The sequence below is a fragment of the Acipenser ruthenus genome, chromosome 30 (assembly GCF_902713425.1).
Source record: "Acipenser ruthenus chromosome 30, fAciRut3.2 maternal haplotype, whole genome shotgun sequence".
Lineage (NCBI taxonomy): Eukaryota > Metazoa > Chordata > Actinopteri > Acipenseriformes > Acipenseridae > Acipenser > Acipenser ruthenus.
The window spans coordinates 4,878,307-4,894,282 of record NC_081218.1 but is presented as its reverse complement, the minus strand read 5'-3'; the positions used below and the strand labels follow the sequence as shown (position 1 = coordinate 4,894,282).

Below are 15,976 nucleotides of genomic sequence, written 5' to 3'. Positions count from 1 at the left end.
ACAATGTAGGCTGTTAAACAGAAAAAAGAGAAAACACAGGTAGTAGCTGGACAGGGGTGTCTAGCCTGGACTATGTGCAGTCACACGACCGGGGCAGCGCGTAGCCTACAGCGGAGTGGAGCACCGTCTACAGGTAGAGGGCAATGAGGCACCGCGTGCACCGAGCACCTGAGGGTGCTATGCGCACTGATGTACTAGACACCTGCCTACCGAGCACTGTGCGCACAGAGTACCGTAAGCACTACATGCACCGTGTACTGTGCATCACCATGAGCTCTTGCACTAGCTCTGTAGCAGTGGGCATCACCGTGCTCACCGTGTACCGTTCAGCACCATGAGCTCTTGCACTAGCTCTGTAGCAGTGGGCACCACTGTGCGCACCGTGTACTGTGCAGCACCATGAGCTCTTGCACTAGCTCTGTAGCAGTGGGCATCAGCGTGCTCACTGTGTACCGTGCAGCACCATGATCTCTTGCACTAGCTCTGTAGCAGTGGGAATCAGCGTGCTCACTGTGTACCGTGCAGCACCACGAGCTCTTGCACTAGCTCTGTAGCAGTGGGCATCACCGTGCTCACTGTGTACCGTGCAGCACCATGAGCTCTTGCACTAGCTCTGTAGCAGTGGGCATCACCGTGCTCACTGTGTACCGTGCAGCACCATGAGCTCTTGCACTAGCTCTGTAGCAGTGGGCACCATTGTGCGCACCGTGTACGGTGCAGCAGCCGCAGCCACATCAGCCATTCAGCTGGGTCTGCTTCACATGCGCCCACTACAAGTGTGGCTCAATGCGACAGACACCGTCGGCTGACTGTGTGTCACGCGTGCTCGGCAGCCCTACTCTGGTGGAGGACGACCTCTCACCTGCACGAAGGTGTGTGAATAGGAGTAGTGTTAAACCACCAAGGGGTGACGACAGACACCTCCAACTTGGGTTGGGGAGTGGTCTGGGAAGGCAGAGGAGTACATGGATCCTGGCCGGACCGCTGGACATCCCTGCACATAAACATGCTGGAGTTGCAAGCGGTATCCCTTGCTCTCCACCACTTTCTCCCAGTGCTGAGCGGTACACATGTGTTGATCCGGACAGACAACACAACAGTGGTGGCGTATGTTAACCACCAGGGTACTCCCTCCCTAGGTGGTCCACTCGGCGTAGACGCCCTAGCGCACGAATGGCCCAAAGCATTTTTGTATGCTTTCCCGCCTATACCGCTGCTCCTGGCTTTTCTCTCACCGCACACCAGCGACTCCTGTGTGGCAGGGCGCCTATGAGCTGCCTGTGTTGTAACCAGAACTGCGTTTCCTCCGACGCGACAGGTCTGGTTGGCTTCACTGTCGACTTGCAGAGTGAAAGAAAGTGGGCGGCCTGACAGCACACATTTCAGAGGACACATGCGCTTGTCTTTGCCTCTCCTGAGTTACGGCGGGGGTCGCAACGGTGAGTCTGGGTCTTAAAAATTCTAAATTGGGGAGAAAGTGGGGTAAAATAATTGTTGATTCCAAATTAAAAACGAAATAAAAAAAATAGTCCTTCACGGACAAAAGTCGTTGGGGCTTAATAGCACCTGTGACCTGTCCATTATTAATAGCAACTGTCGTCCAGTAAGTGGCTATGGACGAAATCTGTTTATGTACTCCAGTTTTCTACAAACGACAGCCATTTATGAATAGACCCGACTGACTCATAACTTATGAGGTGATCAGGAGGGACATGTAGAAACATAACGAAAATTGAAATCTGCTCATTCTCTACTGGAAATCTAAGCTCTCTGGTATTTGTTAAATAAAAAAAACAAACCTCTGTTTTGTCAACCCCTCCGCCTGGTTTTTCTTCACCTTTTCACTCTTCATCTCTTTCCTGTGTTTCACCCTCATCTTTTTATCCTGTTCCTTTACTTCCTTCTCCAGTTCCTCCTCCATCTCCTTCCCCAGTTCATTCTTCATATTCTCCAGTTCCTGCCCTATCTTCTTCAGTTTCTCTTCCATCTTCTTCAGTTCATCCATCAGCTTGTTCATCACTTCTTCTCCTATCTTCCTTATTTTATCCTCCTGGCTGTGCATCTGTTTTGGAGAAGAAACACACCCTTAGAAATAATCATCAGTCAAGACACTATGCTGTTAATGAAAAACAAAAAAAACCTACATCCTGATTTTGTCAGACCGCCAAGGTGAACCCATATGCAAGTTTCCCATGGCAGTACCCTGGGAAATCATGGTGAACAACAAGCTGAAATTATAGTGTAGTTATTAAATTAAGGTAAAATATGGTAAATCAGGTTAAGTAAGAAAATATCTCCAAACAAACTCTTACTTGTGTGTGTGAAAACGTGCACTTTGACCACGGTCCCTGAGCGGCGCACATTGGCTGCATTGAGGGTTGCTTAGAAGATGTGCTTGTACCACAGGTAATTTGTATTAATAAGTTTATGAACTTCAAAAGTTACTTTCATTAAAACATTTTATAGATGTGTGAAGAATACATTGATTGTTCTGTGAGCAAAATAAAATTGTGTTTGTTTTGTTTACAGATTACCAGAGTCGTACTCATTCATACATGGGGTTTCCATGCGGGTCAATTTACACGTGAAGTGGTGATGCGCGTGCACGTTTGGGAGAATTACTCGTGTAAATCAGGTTTGTGTCCGAAAAAAACAGCCAAAGAGAGAGATAGGGTAAATCTCATTTACTCGTGTAAATGATGAAAGACACGGGAAAACCACGCCCAGTTTCACATGGAAACCCGCATTTCACGTGTAAATGTTAATGAGCGTGTTTATCCTGAACTATAAATATTGTAAGGGATCAGGTCAGTTGTTACTGTGGATTCCAAGACGGCAGAAAGTAGTGGCTGATGGGTGATTTTATGGTTAGCAGTGGAGTAGTTCACCTTAATGATAATGCGGGCGGTCTTTTTTTATCATTGTTTTTTGCTGTGTCTGGTCTGTCATGTTGTATATATCTTGTGGGTTTACAGTTCTGTATAAAAACCACTTACCATGAACTGCATTATGCATTTGTTATAGTATTAAAGCAGCTGTTTGAGAATACCCTTGCTGTAAAAACTATGCTAAAGTTAAACGTTTCAATTGGACAGCAGAGATCTGAGGAGGCTCGTGCTGTCAGAGATGCTCTCCTTTCTTTTGAGTTGTGTTGGATTTACTGCTGTGTTAAATATTAATGATGCAAACAAATAAAACACAATCAATACCTTCACTTGCAACTTTATTTGGTCAGTTCTGAGAGGGCATCAACAACTTGGATGTTGTTGCGCTGTTTTGGGCGATCGAGCTGGCTCATGACATCCAGTTCACAAACGATATTTATTAATGTGGAGGGCAGACGCGTGTTGTCTTTGGACATAGCTGGGATCAAAAAAAGGACGGGAATTAATTCAGTTAAGCAGCTCACTTGCTCTTTGTGTTTAACTTTAGCATAGTTTTTACAGCAAGGGTATTCTCAAACAGCTGCTTTAATACTATAACAAATGCATAATGCAGTTCATGGTAAGTGGTTTTATACAGAACTGTAAACCCACAAGAGATATACAACATGACAGACCAGACACAGCAAAAAACAATGATAAAAAAAGACCGCCCGCATTATCATTAAGGTGAACTACTCCACTGCTAACCATAAAATCACCCATCAGCCACTACTTTCTGCCGTCTTGGAATCCACAGTAACAACTGACCTGATCCCTTACAATATTTATAGTTCAGGATAAACACGCTCATTAACATTTACACGTGAAATGCGGGTTTCCATGCGAAACTGGGTGTGGATTTTCCTGTTTGTTTCATCATTTACACGAGTAAATGAGATTTACCCTATCTCTCTCTTTGGCCGTTTTTTTCAGCCACAAACCTGATTTACACGAGTAATTCTCCCAAACGTGTACGCGCATCGCCACTTCATGTGAAAATTGACCCGCATGGAAACCCCATGATTCACAGTTGCCACAGTCTGCTTGTTTTGGGCCTGATTTGGGCTTGTTGTGAAAGGCAGTGTCAATTTTTTTTTCTCATGAAAACCTTCCCCTTCTGTCTTACAGCAAGCCACTGATTCCTGAGCACCTCATTTTGTTGTTGACAAGCGTTTGTGCAGGATACAGCAGGCAGTGGTAATTTTGGGAACACATTAATGCACTTCAGTCCGTTTCATCAGTATCTGCCACCTCCCTTTTAAGTGCCCACTACCCATATACAGTGCCTATAGTAAATATTCACCCCCCTTGGATGTTTTCACAGTTTGTTGTGTTACAACCTGAAATCTTGATGCATTTAAATGGGATTTTTTTTTCCTTTGATTTACACAGCCTACTCAGCATTTACAATGCTTTTTATTCTGTTCCTTTACTTCCTTCTCCAGTTCCTCCTCCATCTCCATCCCCAGTTCATTCTTCATTTTCTCCAGTTCCTGCCCTATCTTCTTCAGTTTCTCTTCCATCTTCTTCTTCAGTTCATCCATCAGCTTGTTCATCACTTCTCCTATCTTCCTTATTTTATCCTCCTGGCTGTGCATCTGTTTTGGAGAAGAAACACACCCTTAGAAATAATCATCAGTCAAGACACTATGCTGTTAATGAAAAACAAAAAAAACCTACATCCTGATTTTGTCAGACCGCCAAGGTGAACCCATATGCAAGTTTCCCATGGCAGTACCCTGGGAAATCATGGTGAACAACAAGCTGAAATTATAGTGTAGTTATTAAATTAAGGTAAAATATGGTAAATCAGGTTAAGTAAGAAAATATCTCCAAACGAACTCTTACTTGTGTGTGTGAAAACGTGCACTTTGACCACGGTCCCTGAGCGGCGCACATTGGCTGCATTGAGGGTTGCTTAGAAGATGTGCTTGCACCACAGGTAATTTGTATTAATAAGTTTATGAACTTCAAAAGTTACTTTCATTAAAACATTTTATAGATGTGTGAAGAATACATTGATTGTTTTGTGAGCAAAATAAAATTGTGTTTGTTTTGTTTACAGATTACCAGAGTCGTACTCATTCATACATGGGGTTTCCATGCGGGTCAATTTACACGTGAAGTGGCGATGCGCGTGCACGTTTGGGAGAATTACTCGTGTAAATCAGGTTTGTGTCCGAAAAAAACGGCCAAAGAGAGAGATAGGGTAAATCTCATTTACTCGTGTAAATGATGAAACAAACAGGAAAATCCACACCCAGTTTCGCATGGAAACCCGCATTTCATGTGTAAATGTTAATGAGCGTGTTTATCCTGAACTATAAATATTGTAAGGGATCAGGTCAGTTGTTACTGTGGATTCCAAGATGGCAGAAAGTAGTGGCTGATGGGTGATTTTATGGTTAGCAGTGGAGTAGTTCACCTTAATGATAATGCGGGCGGTCTTTTTTTATCATTGTTTTTTGCTGTGTCTGGTCTGTCATGTTGTATATCTCTTGTGGGTTTACAGTTCTGTATAAAACCACTTACCATGAACTGCATTATGCATTTGTTATAGTATTAAAGCAGCTGTTTGAGAATACCCTTGCTGTAAAAACTATGCTAAAGTTAAACACGAAGAGCAAGTGAGCTGCTTAACTGAATTAATTCCCATCCTTTTTTTGATCCCAGCTATGTCCAAAGACAACACGCGTCTGCCCTCCACATTAATAAATATAGTTTGTGAACTGGATGTCATGAGCCAGCTCGATCGCCCAAAACAGCGCAACAACATCCAAGTTGTTGATGCCCTCTCAGAACTGACCAAATAAAGTTGCAAGTGAAGGTATTGATTGCGTTTTATTTGTTTGCATCATTAATATTTAACACAGCAGTAAATCCAACACAACTTAAAAGAAAGGAGAGCATCTCTGACAGCACAAACCTCCTCAGATCTCTGCTGTCCAATTGAAACTGGCGGCTGAGGTAACATTCATGCAAATTAATGGGAAAGGTGGGGGTTGATATGTAAATTAGCTATGCGTAAAGTACTCGTGCTGTTTTTGAAGATTACTCGTGAAATTTTGTGAAAATGTGGTTTCCATACGCAGAGAACTGGTACACGAGTGAATCTAAGTTGCTGTAATAAAGCAAAATACCTTGTGCCTAGTTGGTTAATAATGTGTTTTACTGCTCTTGAACAAATTGTTTTTCAAATGTCAGGTGGGTTGGCTTGTCATTAGTATTGAATCCAGTTTCTCTGAGGTAAAAAATTAACTCTGAGGTATAAAATGAATCTGCCAACACAGGTATTGCAGATCACCATGGCTGAAAACCAGCAGAAACGTTATATATATATATATATATATATATATATATATATATATATCCCTTACCTGTCCAGACGACTGACAGCTGCTGAGGAAGCATTCAATAGCACGCTTGAGCAAATACGGGTAGTGGGCACTTGAAAGGGAGGTGGCAGATACTGATGAAACAAACTGAAGTGCATTAATCAGTGGCTACCTGTGAGACAGAGGGGGAAGGTTACAGTCTCACGAGAAAAAAAAGTGCCACTGCCTATCACAACAAGCCAAAAAAAAAGTGCAACCCATGTTAGAGTATGGGGGTGTTTATGCAAATTACAACCCGCGATTTATTATATTATATTATAAGCGGACTTGGCAGCTGTGAAGGTTACCTCAGCCGCCAGTTTCAATTGGACAGCAGAGATCTGAGGAGGTTTGTGCTGTCAGAGATGCTCTCCTTTCTTTTAAGTTGTGTTGGATTTACTGCTGTGTTAAATATTAATGATGCAAACAAATAAAACGCAATCAATACCTTCACTTGCAACTTTATTTGGTCAGTTCTGAGAGGGCATCAACAACTTGGATGTTGTTGCGCTGTTTTGGGCGATCGAGCTGGCTCATGACATCCAGTTCACAAACGATATTTATTAATGTGGAGGGCAGACGCGTGTTGTCTTTGGACATAGCTGGGATCAAAAAAAGGACGGGAATTAATTCAGTTAAGCAGCTCACTTGCTCTTTGTGTTTAACTTTAGCATAGTTTTTACAGCAAGGGTATTCTCAAACAGCTGCTTTAATACTATAACAAATGCATAATGCAGTTCATGGTAAGTGGTTTTATACAGAACTGTAAACCCACAAGATATATACAACATGACAGACCAGACACAGCAAAAAACAATAATAAAAAAAGACTGCCCGCATTATCATTAAGGTGAACTACTCCACTGCTAACCATAAAATCACCCATCAGCCACTACTTTCTGCCGTCTTGGAATCCACAGTAACAACTGACCTGATCCCTTACAATATTTATAGTTAAGGATAAACACGCTCATTAACATTTACACGTGAAATGCGGGTTTCCATGCGAAACTGGGCGTGGTTTTCCCGTGTCTTTCATCATTTACACGAGTAAATGAGATTTACCCTATCTCTCTCTTTGGCCGTTTTTTTCGGACACAAACCTGATTTACACGAGTAATTCTCCCAAACGTGTACACGCATCGCCACTTCATGTGAAAATTGACCCGCATGGAAACCCCATGATTCACAGTTGCCACAGTCTGCTTGTTTTGGGCCTGATTTGGGCTTGTTGTGAAAGGCAGTGTCAATTTTTTTTCTCATGAAAACCTTCCCCTTCTGTCTCACAGGTAGCCACTGATTCCTGAGCACCTCATTTTGTTGTTGACAGGAGTTTGTGCAGGATACAGCAGGCAGTGGTAATTTTGGGAACACATTAATGCACTTCAGTCCGTTTCATCAGTATCTGCCACCTCCCTTTTAAGTGCCCACTACCCATATACAGTGCCTATAGTAAGTATTCATCCCCCTTGGATGTTTTCACAGTTTGTTGTGTTACAACCTGAAATCTTGATGCATTTAAATGGGATTTTTTTTTTCCTTTGATTTACACAACCTACTCAGCATTTACAATGTGTGAAAAAATGGGGGGGGGGGGGTGTGAAAAAACAAATCAATTAAAATAAAAGCCTGAAAAGTCTTCATTAGATAAGTATTCAACCCCTTTGCTATGACACTCCTAAATAAGCTCAGGTGCAACCAATTGCCTTCAGAATTCACACAATATGTTAAATAGAGTCCATCTGTATGCAATAAAAGTGGTTCACATAATTTCAGATTAAATACACCTGTCTCTGTAAGGTCCCCCAGTTGGGTAGTGCATTCAAAGCAAAGATACTACCATGAAGACCAAGAACCTTTCAAAACAACTCCGGGATAAAGTTGTGGAAAGGCACAGATCAGGGGAGGGGTATAAAAAGATTTCAAAGGCATTGAATATCTCTTGGAGCACAGTCAAGTCGATCATTAAGAAGTGGAAGGTATACGGCACCACCCAGAATCTGCTTAGAGCAGGCAGTCCTCCCAAACTGAGCAACCGGGTAAGAAGGGCATTGGTCAGAGAAGCCAGCAAGAGGCCAATGACAAATCTGAAAGACCTACAGTGTTCCATGACTGAGATGGAAGAAACTGTCCATGTGTCAACAATAGCTCAGGTACTCCACAACTCTGGCCTGTATGGAAGAGTGGCAAGAATGAAGCCATTTCTGAAAAAAAGCCCATGTAAAATCCTGCTTGGAATTTGCAAAAAGGCATGTGGAAGATTCTGAAAAGATGTGTTAAAAGATTCTGTGGTCTGATGAAACAAAAATTGAACTATTTGGCCTAAATGCAAAGTGTTATGTCTGGCGCAAACCCAACACAGCACATGACCCAGGTAACACCATCCCTACTGTGAAGCATGGTGGTGGCAGCATCATGCTATGGGGATGCGTTTCATCGGCAGGGACTGGGAAGCTTGTCGGGGTAGAGGGCAAAATGGATGGAGCTAAATACAGGCAAATCCTTTAGGATAGCCTGCTTCAGTCTGCAAAAGACCTAAGACTGGGATGGAGATTCACCTTTCAGCAGGACAATGACCCTAAGCACACAGCCAAGGTGACACTGGAGTGGCTTAAAAACAAGAAAGTGAATGTCCTAGAATGGCCCAGTCAAAGCCCGGACTTGAATCCGATTGAGAATCTGTGGCAAGACTTGAAGATTGCTGTCCACCAACAATCCCCATCCAACTTGACAGAGCTTGAACAATTTTGCTAAGAAGAATGGGCGAATATTGCATGATCCAGATGTGCGAACCTGGTAGAGACTTTCCCCAAAAGACTCACATCTGTAATTGCTGCCAATGGTGGTTCTACCAAGTATTGACTCAGGGGGTGAATTCTAATCTAACCAAGACATTTCAGTTTTTTTTATTTTTCATTAACTGTTTCACAATAGAAATTCTCTTGCCTCTTCAAAGTGTTGAATAGGTTTGTAAATCAAAGGAAAAAAAATCCCAATTAAATGCATGAAGATTTCAGGTTGTAACACAACAAACTGACCAATATATATATAAGGTCAGTTTCATTTTGGTCAGTTTCATTTGTACCTCCAAGTTTATTTTTAATTAATGAGTCGTAAGATAAATTAGTTGAACAATATTCACTACTAATGACATTTGAAAAACAATTTGGGCAAGAGCAGTAAAACACATTATTAACTAACCAGGCGCAAGGTATTTTGCTTATTACAGCAGCTTAGATTTACTAATTTACATATCAACCTCCACCTTTGCCATTCATTTACATGACGTCGGGTGAAAAGCCCGGTTTACTCGAGTAAAATAAACTGAGCGAATGGAAACCCAAAAAAGCATTTTACACAACACATTTTCTCGCGTAAATGTCACGAAAACTTGCATGGATAGTACACTAAACCAGACTATTTTGGCACAAGTATAAATGCAATATATTACTTATTTTGTATGGGTTATGAGGCTTGTATTTAATATTCAGTGCTTTTACGTTTTAATACTATATTTATTTATTTATTTATTTATAATTTATAAAGCGCCTTTGACCAAGGCGCTTTACAATTATTAAACTAAAAGGTACAATCAAGAGAAATGGCTGAAGGAAGAAGGTACGTTTATTGAGCAAGGGTGAGGAAGTAGAGAGTGGTGCTACAGTGAGAACAGAGGCTAGGGCAGGGTTGGGCAAGCAAGCAGGGTCCTGACCAGGGGGTTAGGGGCGAGGGCACGCAATGGGATGGACTAGGGTGAAAAAATGTGTTTTAAGGGAGGAGCGAAAACTGCATAGTGTAGGTGACTGTTTTATATGGAGTGGGAGTTTATTCCAATGAAGGGGAGCCAGGAGGGAGAAGGAACAGAAACAGGATCGGGCACAGGGCGAGGGTGGGACCGAGAGGGACAACAGAGTTTGAGAGCGTAAGGGACGGGGGGGAGCATAGTAAGTGATAAGTGCAGCCAGGTAGGGTGGGGCGAGACCATGGAGGGATTTATAGACTAGAATAAGGAATTTAAATAAGCAGCGATAGTAAACAGGGAGCCAGTGTAGCTGAAGGAGAAGACGGGAGGTATGAGAGGAGTGGGGGAGGTTGAATATGATACGGGCAGAGGCGTTTTGAATTTGCTGTAGTGGTGTGAAGGCGTAGGAGGGAAGGCCAAGGAGGAGGGAGTTGCAGTATTACAGCAGGTGAAGAAGAGAGCATGAACCAGGAGTTTAGCGGCAGAGAAAGAGATGGAGGGGCGTATTTTGTGGATGTTAAATAGGTGGAATTGGCAGGTTCGTGTAGTGGCCGAGATATGATCAGCAAGGGAAAGGATAGCGTCAAAGATGATGCCGAGGTTGCGAGCAGAATTAACCGGAATGAGGGACAGGGGAGGAAATGAAATGGTGGGGATGGGAGGAGGAGAAGAAGGGGAGGGAAAGAAAAGGATTTCAGTTTTTGATGGGTTGATGAGGAGGTAATGGCGTGCCATCCGAGATTGGATAGCAGTCAGGCAAGCAGTTATACGGACGGAAAGGTCAGGGGTGAAGGAAGGGAAGGAAAAGAAAATCTGGGTGTCGTCAGCAAAGAAATGGTGGGGGAAGTTAAATGAAGAGATTAGAGCTTCAAGAGGTGAGGTGTACAGAGAGAATAACAAGGGTCCGAGGACAGAGCCCTGGGGAACACCAACAGTCAGAGGGGAGGGGGGAGAGGTGAGGCTGTTGAAAGCAACAGCAGAAGTGCGGGAGGACAGGTATGAGTGCAGCCAGCTAAGGGGTGTTCCAGAAATGCCGAGGTTGGAAAGAATGGAGAGGAGGATGGGGTGATCGACTGTGTCAAAGGCAGAGGAAAGATCAAGGAGAATGAGAATTGAAGAGAGGCCAGCATGGGAGGAGTTGGCCAGATGATTCTGGACAGTGAAGAGGGCAGTCTCTGTGGAATGGGAAGGATGGAAACCAGATTGGAATCGGGGGTAGAGGGAGTTGGTGGGTATGTATTGTGATAGGCGTACGTGAACTAGACAATCAAGGAGTTTTGAAAAATATGGAAGGAGAGAGATTGGGCAGTAGTTGGCAGGGCAAGAAAGGTATATGGTATAGTAATAATAATAATAATAATAATAATAATAATAATAATAATAATAATAATAATAATAAACAACTTTATTTTGTATAGCACCCTTAAAAGCAATCATCTCAGAGCGCGGTAAGCTGCTGTGTATGTCCATATTAATTAGTCTTGGTAAAACTTGATATATCTACCACAGTAACTGGTATAAACTGGTATAGCAAGCACATGTTAAACTAATGGTATTGATGCCATGGTAACAGAACATGGTAAACGGGGTATTTATACCATACTAATCCTATGGTATAAATCCTATGGTATACAGGGGTGGCCAATTCATATCGCCTAACGCCCGGGACAATAAGATTTGTATTGTAGGATGGACAACAAGTTTTGCTGTTATACTTTGCCCATCAGACAAGTAGTTTTTATTTATGTATTTATTTATTTTTCCTGTGCTCGTTCTGTTGCTAGAAAGGCACTCTGGGTGTATTATTCTAGCATTTTGTCCCTTGGATAACAATATTTTTGTTTTTTAGAAATTGGCCACCCCTGCTATATATAAAGGCTACTCTGTTTTATTTATTTATTATTATTATTTTTTTGTTACCATAGTAAACTTGCATAAGGGAAGAACTTCAGAGATCCAGAGATATTTTCAAGAGTTTAAGTAGAAAAGGAGATGCTTGAACAAGAAATAACAAAGCATAATTAAATAGTTCTAGTCCTTGGTTTAAATAATTTATATAACCATAGATTTATAATATTTGTATATCCAATACTGCTCCCTTTTGTCACTTTCATCAGCCATATATAATGTATTGATAAGCCATATTTATAATGTATTGGTAAAAGCCACAGCACCCTCTAGTGATCTAACAGTCTAGATCAGGGGTTTTCAAACTGGGACGCCCTCAGAGGGTCTTATCTACAGGAACAACTACCCTTCCTGCTTTCTGGTAATTATGTAGGCTATCATATCCTGTTGTTACAACAAGCGCCAGTGCTTATTCCACTGGTGAGTTTAATATTTTTCATATCGTTGTAAAAAAAAAACTAGGATCAGTGTTATTGCCAAAAGAAATGGGGGGGGGGACCTAAAGAGATATGCAAGATTGAGGTTATAGCTAAGTTATTAAACTTATTACTCTAACTTCATTGAAGCTAATAAAAATAATCCTAGATTTCTTTTTGCTACAATTGATACATTAATTAATCCTTAATTAATCCTCCAAATAGTTCCACCCTTGATACTGGTTTCATTCCTCGCTCTATGACTTCTTAAATCACTACACATTAGAAATCAGATTCTACAAACATAGTCTATTCAGGAGGCTTGTTGCACAGTATTACATATTAGTGCCTCTAAGGCTACTATGGAGGTCTTTCCTTTGATTACCCTTCAAGGGCTGACAGCTCTGATTCAGCACATGAGAACTACAGCATGCTCTCTACACCCCATTCCTGCAAAACTATTAAAAAATGCTCTTGGAGTTATTATTACCCACATTTTAAAAATTATAAGCAGTTATCTTTATTCTGGTATTGTTCCCTCAGCACGTAAGGTAGCTGTATTAAAGCCAATGCTCAAGAAACACAACTTGGATCAACTTGGATCCAGTCTTCCATTCTTAGACAAGGTTTTATTCTTAGACAAGGGTTGTTGCATTTTGAGTACTAAGCTTTTTGACTCTAAATGGTGTATCTGAGAAATTTCATTCCGGATTTCGTGCTGCATATAGTACAGAGACAGCCCTTGTCAGAGTTTTGAATGATCTGCTGATAAGCACTGACTGGCTTTCCATCAGTTCTAATTCTTCTTGATCTAAGTGCTGCTTTTGACTCCGTAGACCACTCCATCTTATTCAATCGGCTCAAATATTTAGCGGGACTTTCTGGCCTTATCCTGGTTTCAATCTTACCTATCTGATAGGTATCAATTTGACTCTATTGGGGAGGAAATTGACCAAAGTTGATTGCAGTGTTCCAGAAGGTTCAATTCTGGGTCCATTGCTATTTTCATTATATATGTTAACACTGGGTGATATCGTCAGGAAACATGGTGTGAACTTCCATTGCTATGCGGATGACACCCAGCTGTATTTGTCTTTAAAACCTGGTGATACTTTTGTCAGGTGTTATTTGCTGCTTGCCTTGCTGATATCAAGTGCTGGATGTCTCAAAACTTCCTAATGTTGAATTCAGATAAAACAGAGGTTATGTTTGTAGGCTCCTACATATTTAATTGGCTATAAATCCTACCTATTTATAGCCAATTAAAATATGTAGGATTTATTTGACCCTCGCAGTCTTTTATCAAATCCTAAAACTAAAATAAAAAATGTTGGGTTATTTTTGCTCCTGATTTATCTTTTGAGTCTCATATTAGGGAAGTTTCTAAAGTATCCTTCTATCACTTGAGAAACATTGCCAAACTGAGACCTATTATTTTATCTGATGCTGAGAGACTAACACATGCCTTTGTTTCTTCCAGAATTGATTACTGTAATGCACTCCTCTCTGGCATCCCAAAACGTGAGGTGTCCCGCCTACAGCTTGTTCAGAATACCGCTGCTAGAATTTTGACTAAAACCAAAAAAATCAGCATGTCACCCCCGTTTTAGCCTCCTTGCACTAGCTCCCTGTTCAATATAGAATTGATTTTAAAATCTTATTTTTGACCTATAAAGCCTTGAATGGAGCAGCACCTAGCTATCTGCAGGAGCTGCTGACCGCGTATCTCCCAAATCACACTCTTAGATCACAGGAAGCGGGGCTGCTCGTTGTCCCCAGGGTCAATAAAATCAATACAGGAGGTAGGGCTTTTTCTTTTAGAGCCCCTAAACTATGGATTGCTCTACCTCCATGTGTTAGGGAAGCTGGGTATTTTTAAATCTAAACTTAAACATTTTTATAAAATGGCATCTTTATCTTAGTGGTTTTAATGCAACATAATTGCTAGCTTTTAATGATTTTTTGTTATTATAGCTACTTGTATATTTTGTGTTTTATTGTATTTGTATGTAATTATGTACAGTGTCTTGCGATACTTCGGTATGAAAAGCGCCATATAAATGAAATAAATAACAGATGATAGTGCTACGAAACGAAAGCCAGCCACTGAAACGGATAAAGTCAATACAGAGAAATGAAAAGTCAGTGAGCTCGGATTCTCTGGGCTGACTCTGCTAAAGAAAGTACCGTTGGTTCGAGACTTGAAGCCGAGGACAACCTCAAAGTGTCCGTTTTAAAAATCTCCCCACAAATTGATAAACTGTTTTTATTTTAACCTTAAAGTTAATTTAACTAAAGTTATGTTGAGGTCTCTGTTCGGTTTACAAGTGGGGGGCGGGGTGGGTGTTACCCCCACACACACCCCAATATAAACCCCTGGGTCCGGCAACATATCTGGTTATTTAAAAAATAGAGAGAGAAAAAAGGAAATAAAAATCATGCAAAGAGCTGTAATGATGGTTCCTGTTGATACGCTCTTGAGAAGGAGCAGGCATTTGGTTGTGAGATTTGAGATTTGTCTGTCGCAATACGCAATAAAAAAAGATTTTTAACGCCCGGCCAAATGCGTTTATTTATTTTCCCAAAGATCGCTGCACTTGACCGCTTGATGTTTCTGAACAGTATTTCGTGGAACAAAAGGAGAATGTACACTTTGTAATCTAGTTATTTTTATTTCATTTATTTATATCTATTATTATTTGTGAAAGCCTGACTTCTCCATTTTTTACTTTCACTTTATAAAGACAAGAGGCATTGTTCAAAACTCTAGAGGAAACGCCTTAATAATAATATTCCTCTTCATCCTTCTAAAATATGTGTCGATTTATTGAAAAGCAAACACTATATTGTTTCATATAAAATATACATATTTTATACATGCATGTATGTATATTAGCAGCGTGTGCTTTCAGTATAATGTTATTCACACACACGAAATAAAGGCGTAACCAAAAACATAGAAAGCCGTTATATCTACAGGAGTTGTAGGTACAGAATTATATAGAGTATATTTAAGATACACAGTTAAGACTTTCTAAACCATCTATCTATCTATCTATCTATCTATCTATCTATCTATCTATCTATCTATCTATCTATCTATCTATCTATCTATCTATCTATCTGCATTGGAGAGCGCACAACAAAGTTAAACTACTTAACAGTCACAAACTTTTCCACGACAAAACAATTCCCTTCCCTTAATATAACAATTACTGCATCGCCTGCTGCGCTTAAAAACAGAAACATATCATGTTAAAAACTCACCGTCAAGCCGTTCAGTTCCAGGGATCTCTCTTCTAATAGGACTGAAGCTTTAAGGCCGCTGTTCAATAAAGGCGAGGTCAGAGAGGAGACTGAAGTTAGTTTCTTATTCCGCCAGATTCTTATTTACCAGCTTCTTATTCAAATCACAGCTTCTTAGTTATGGGAGGCGGTTCATTTAAAAAATGGCAAACTAAACATGTAGCAAAAAAGATATATCATATAGCAAAAACTATATAACAAAATGGATATTACACACACTGACACACACTCACACACACACACACACACACACACGCACACACACACACGCTCACACACACACTCACACACACACACACACACACA

General features: G+C 41.0%; 1 protein-coding gene across 1 annotated transcript in view; it reads right to left on the bottom strand.

Moving 5' to 3' along the window:
• The window catches only part of LOC117435372 (myosin-11-like), a 38,868-nt gene extending 23,116 nt beyond the window's left edge, over positions 1–15,752 (bottom strand). The window contains exons 1-3 of the mRNA XM_034058471.3: positions 15,632–15,752; positions 4,358–4,522; positions 1,800–2,062 (exon numbers count right to left, since the gene is read on the bottom strand). Of these exons, the coding sequence (XP_033914362.3) occupies positions 1,800–2,062; positions 4,358–4,522 (428 nt within the window). The 5' untranslated portion in view covers positions 15,632–15,752. The remainder of the gene's footprint in view (positions 1–1,799; positions 2,063–4,357; positions 4,523–15,631) is intronic.
• Between the last annotated feature and the right edge of the window lie 224 nt (positions 15,753–15,976).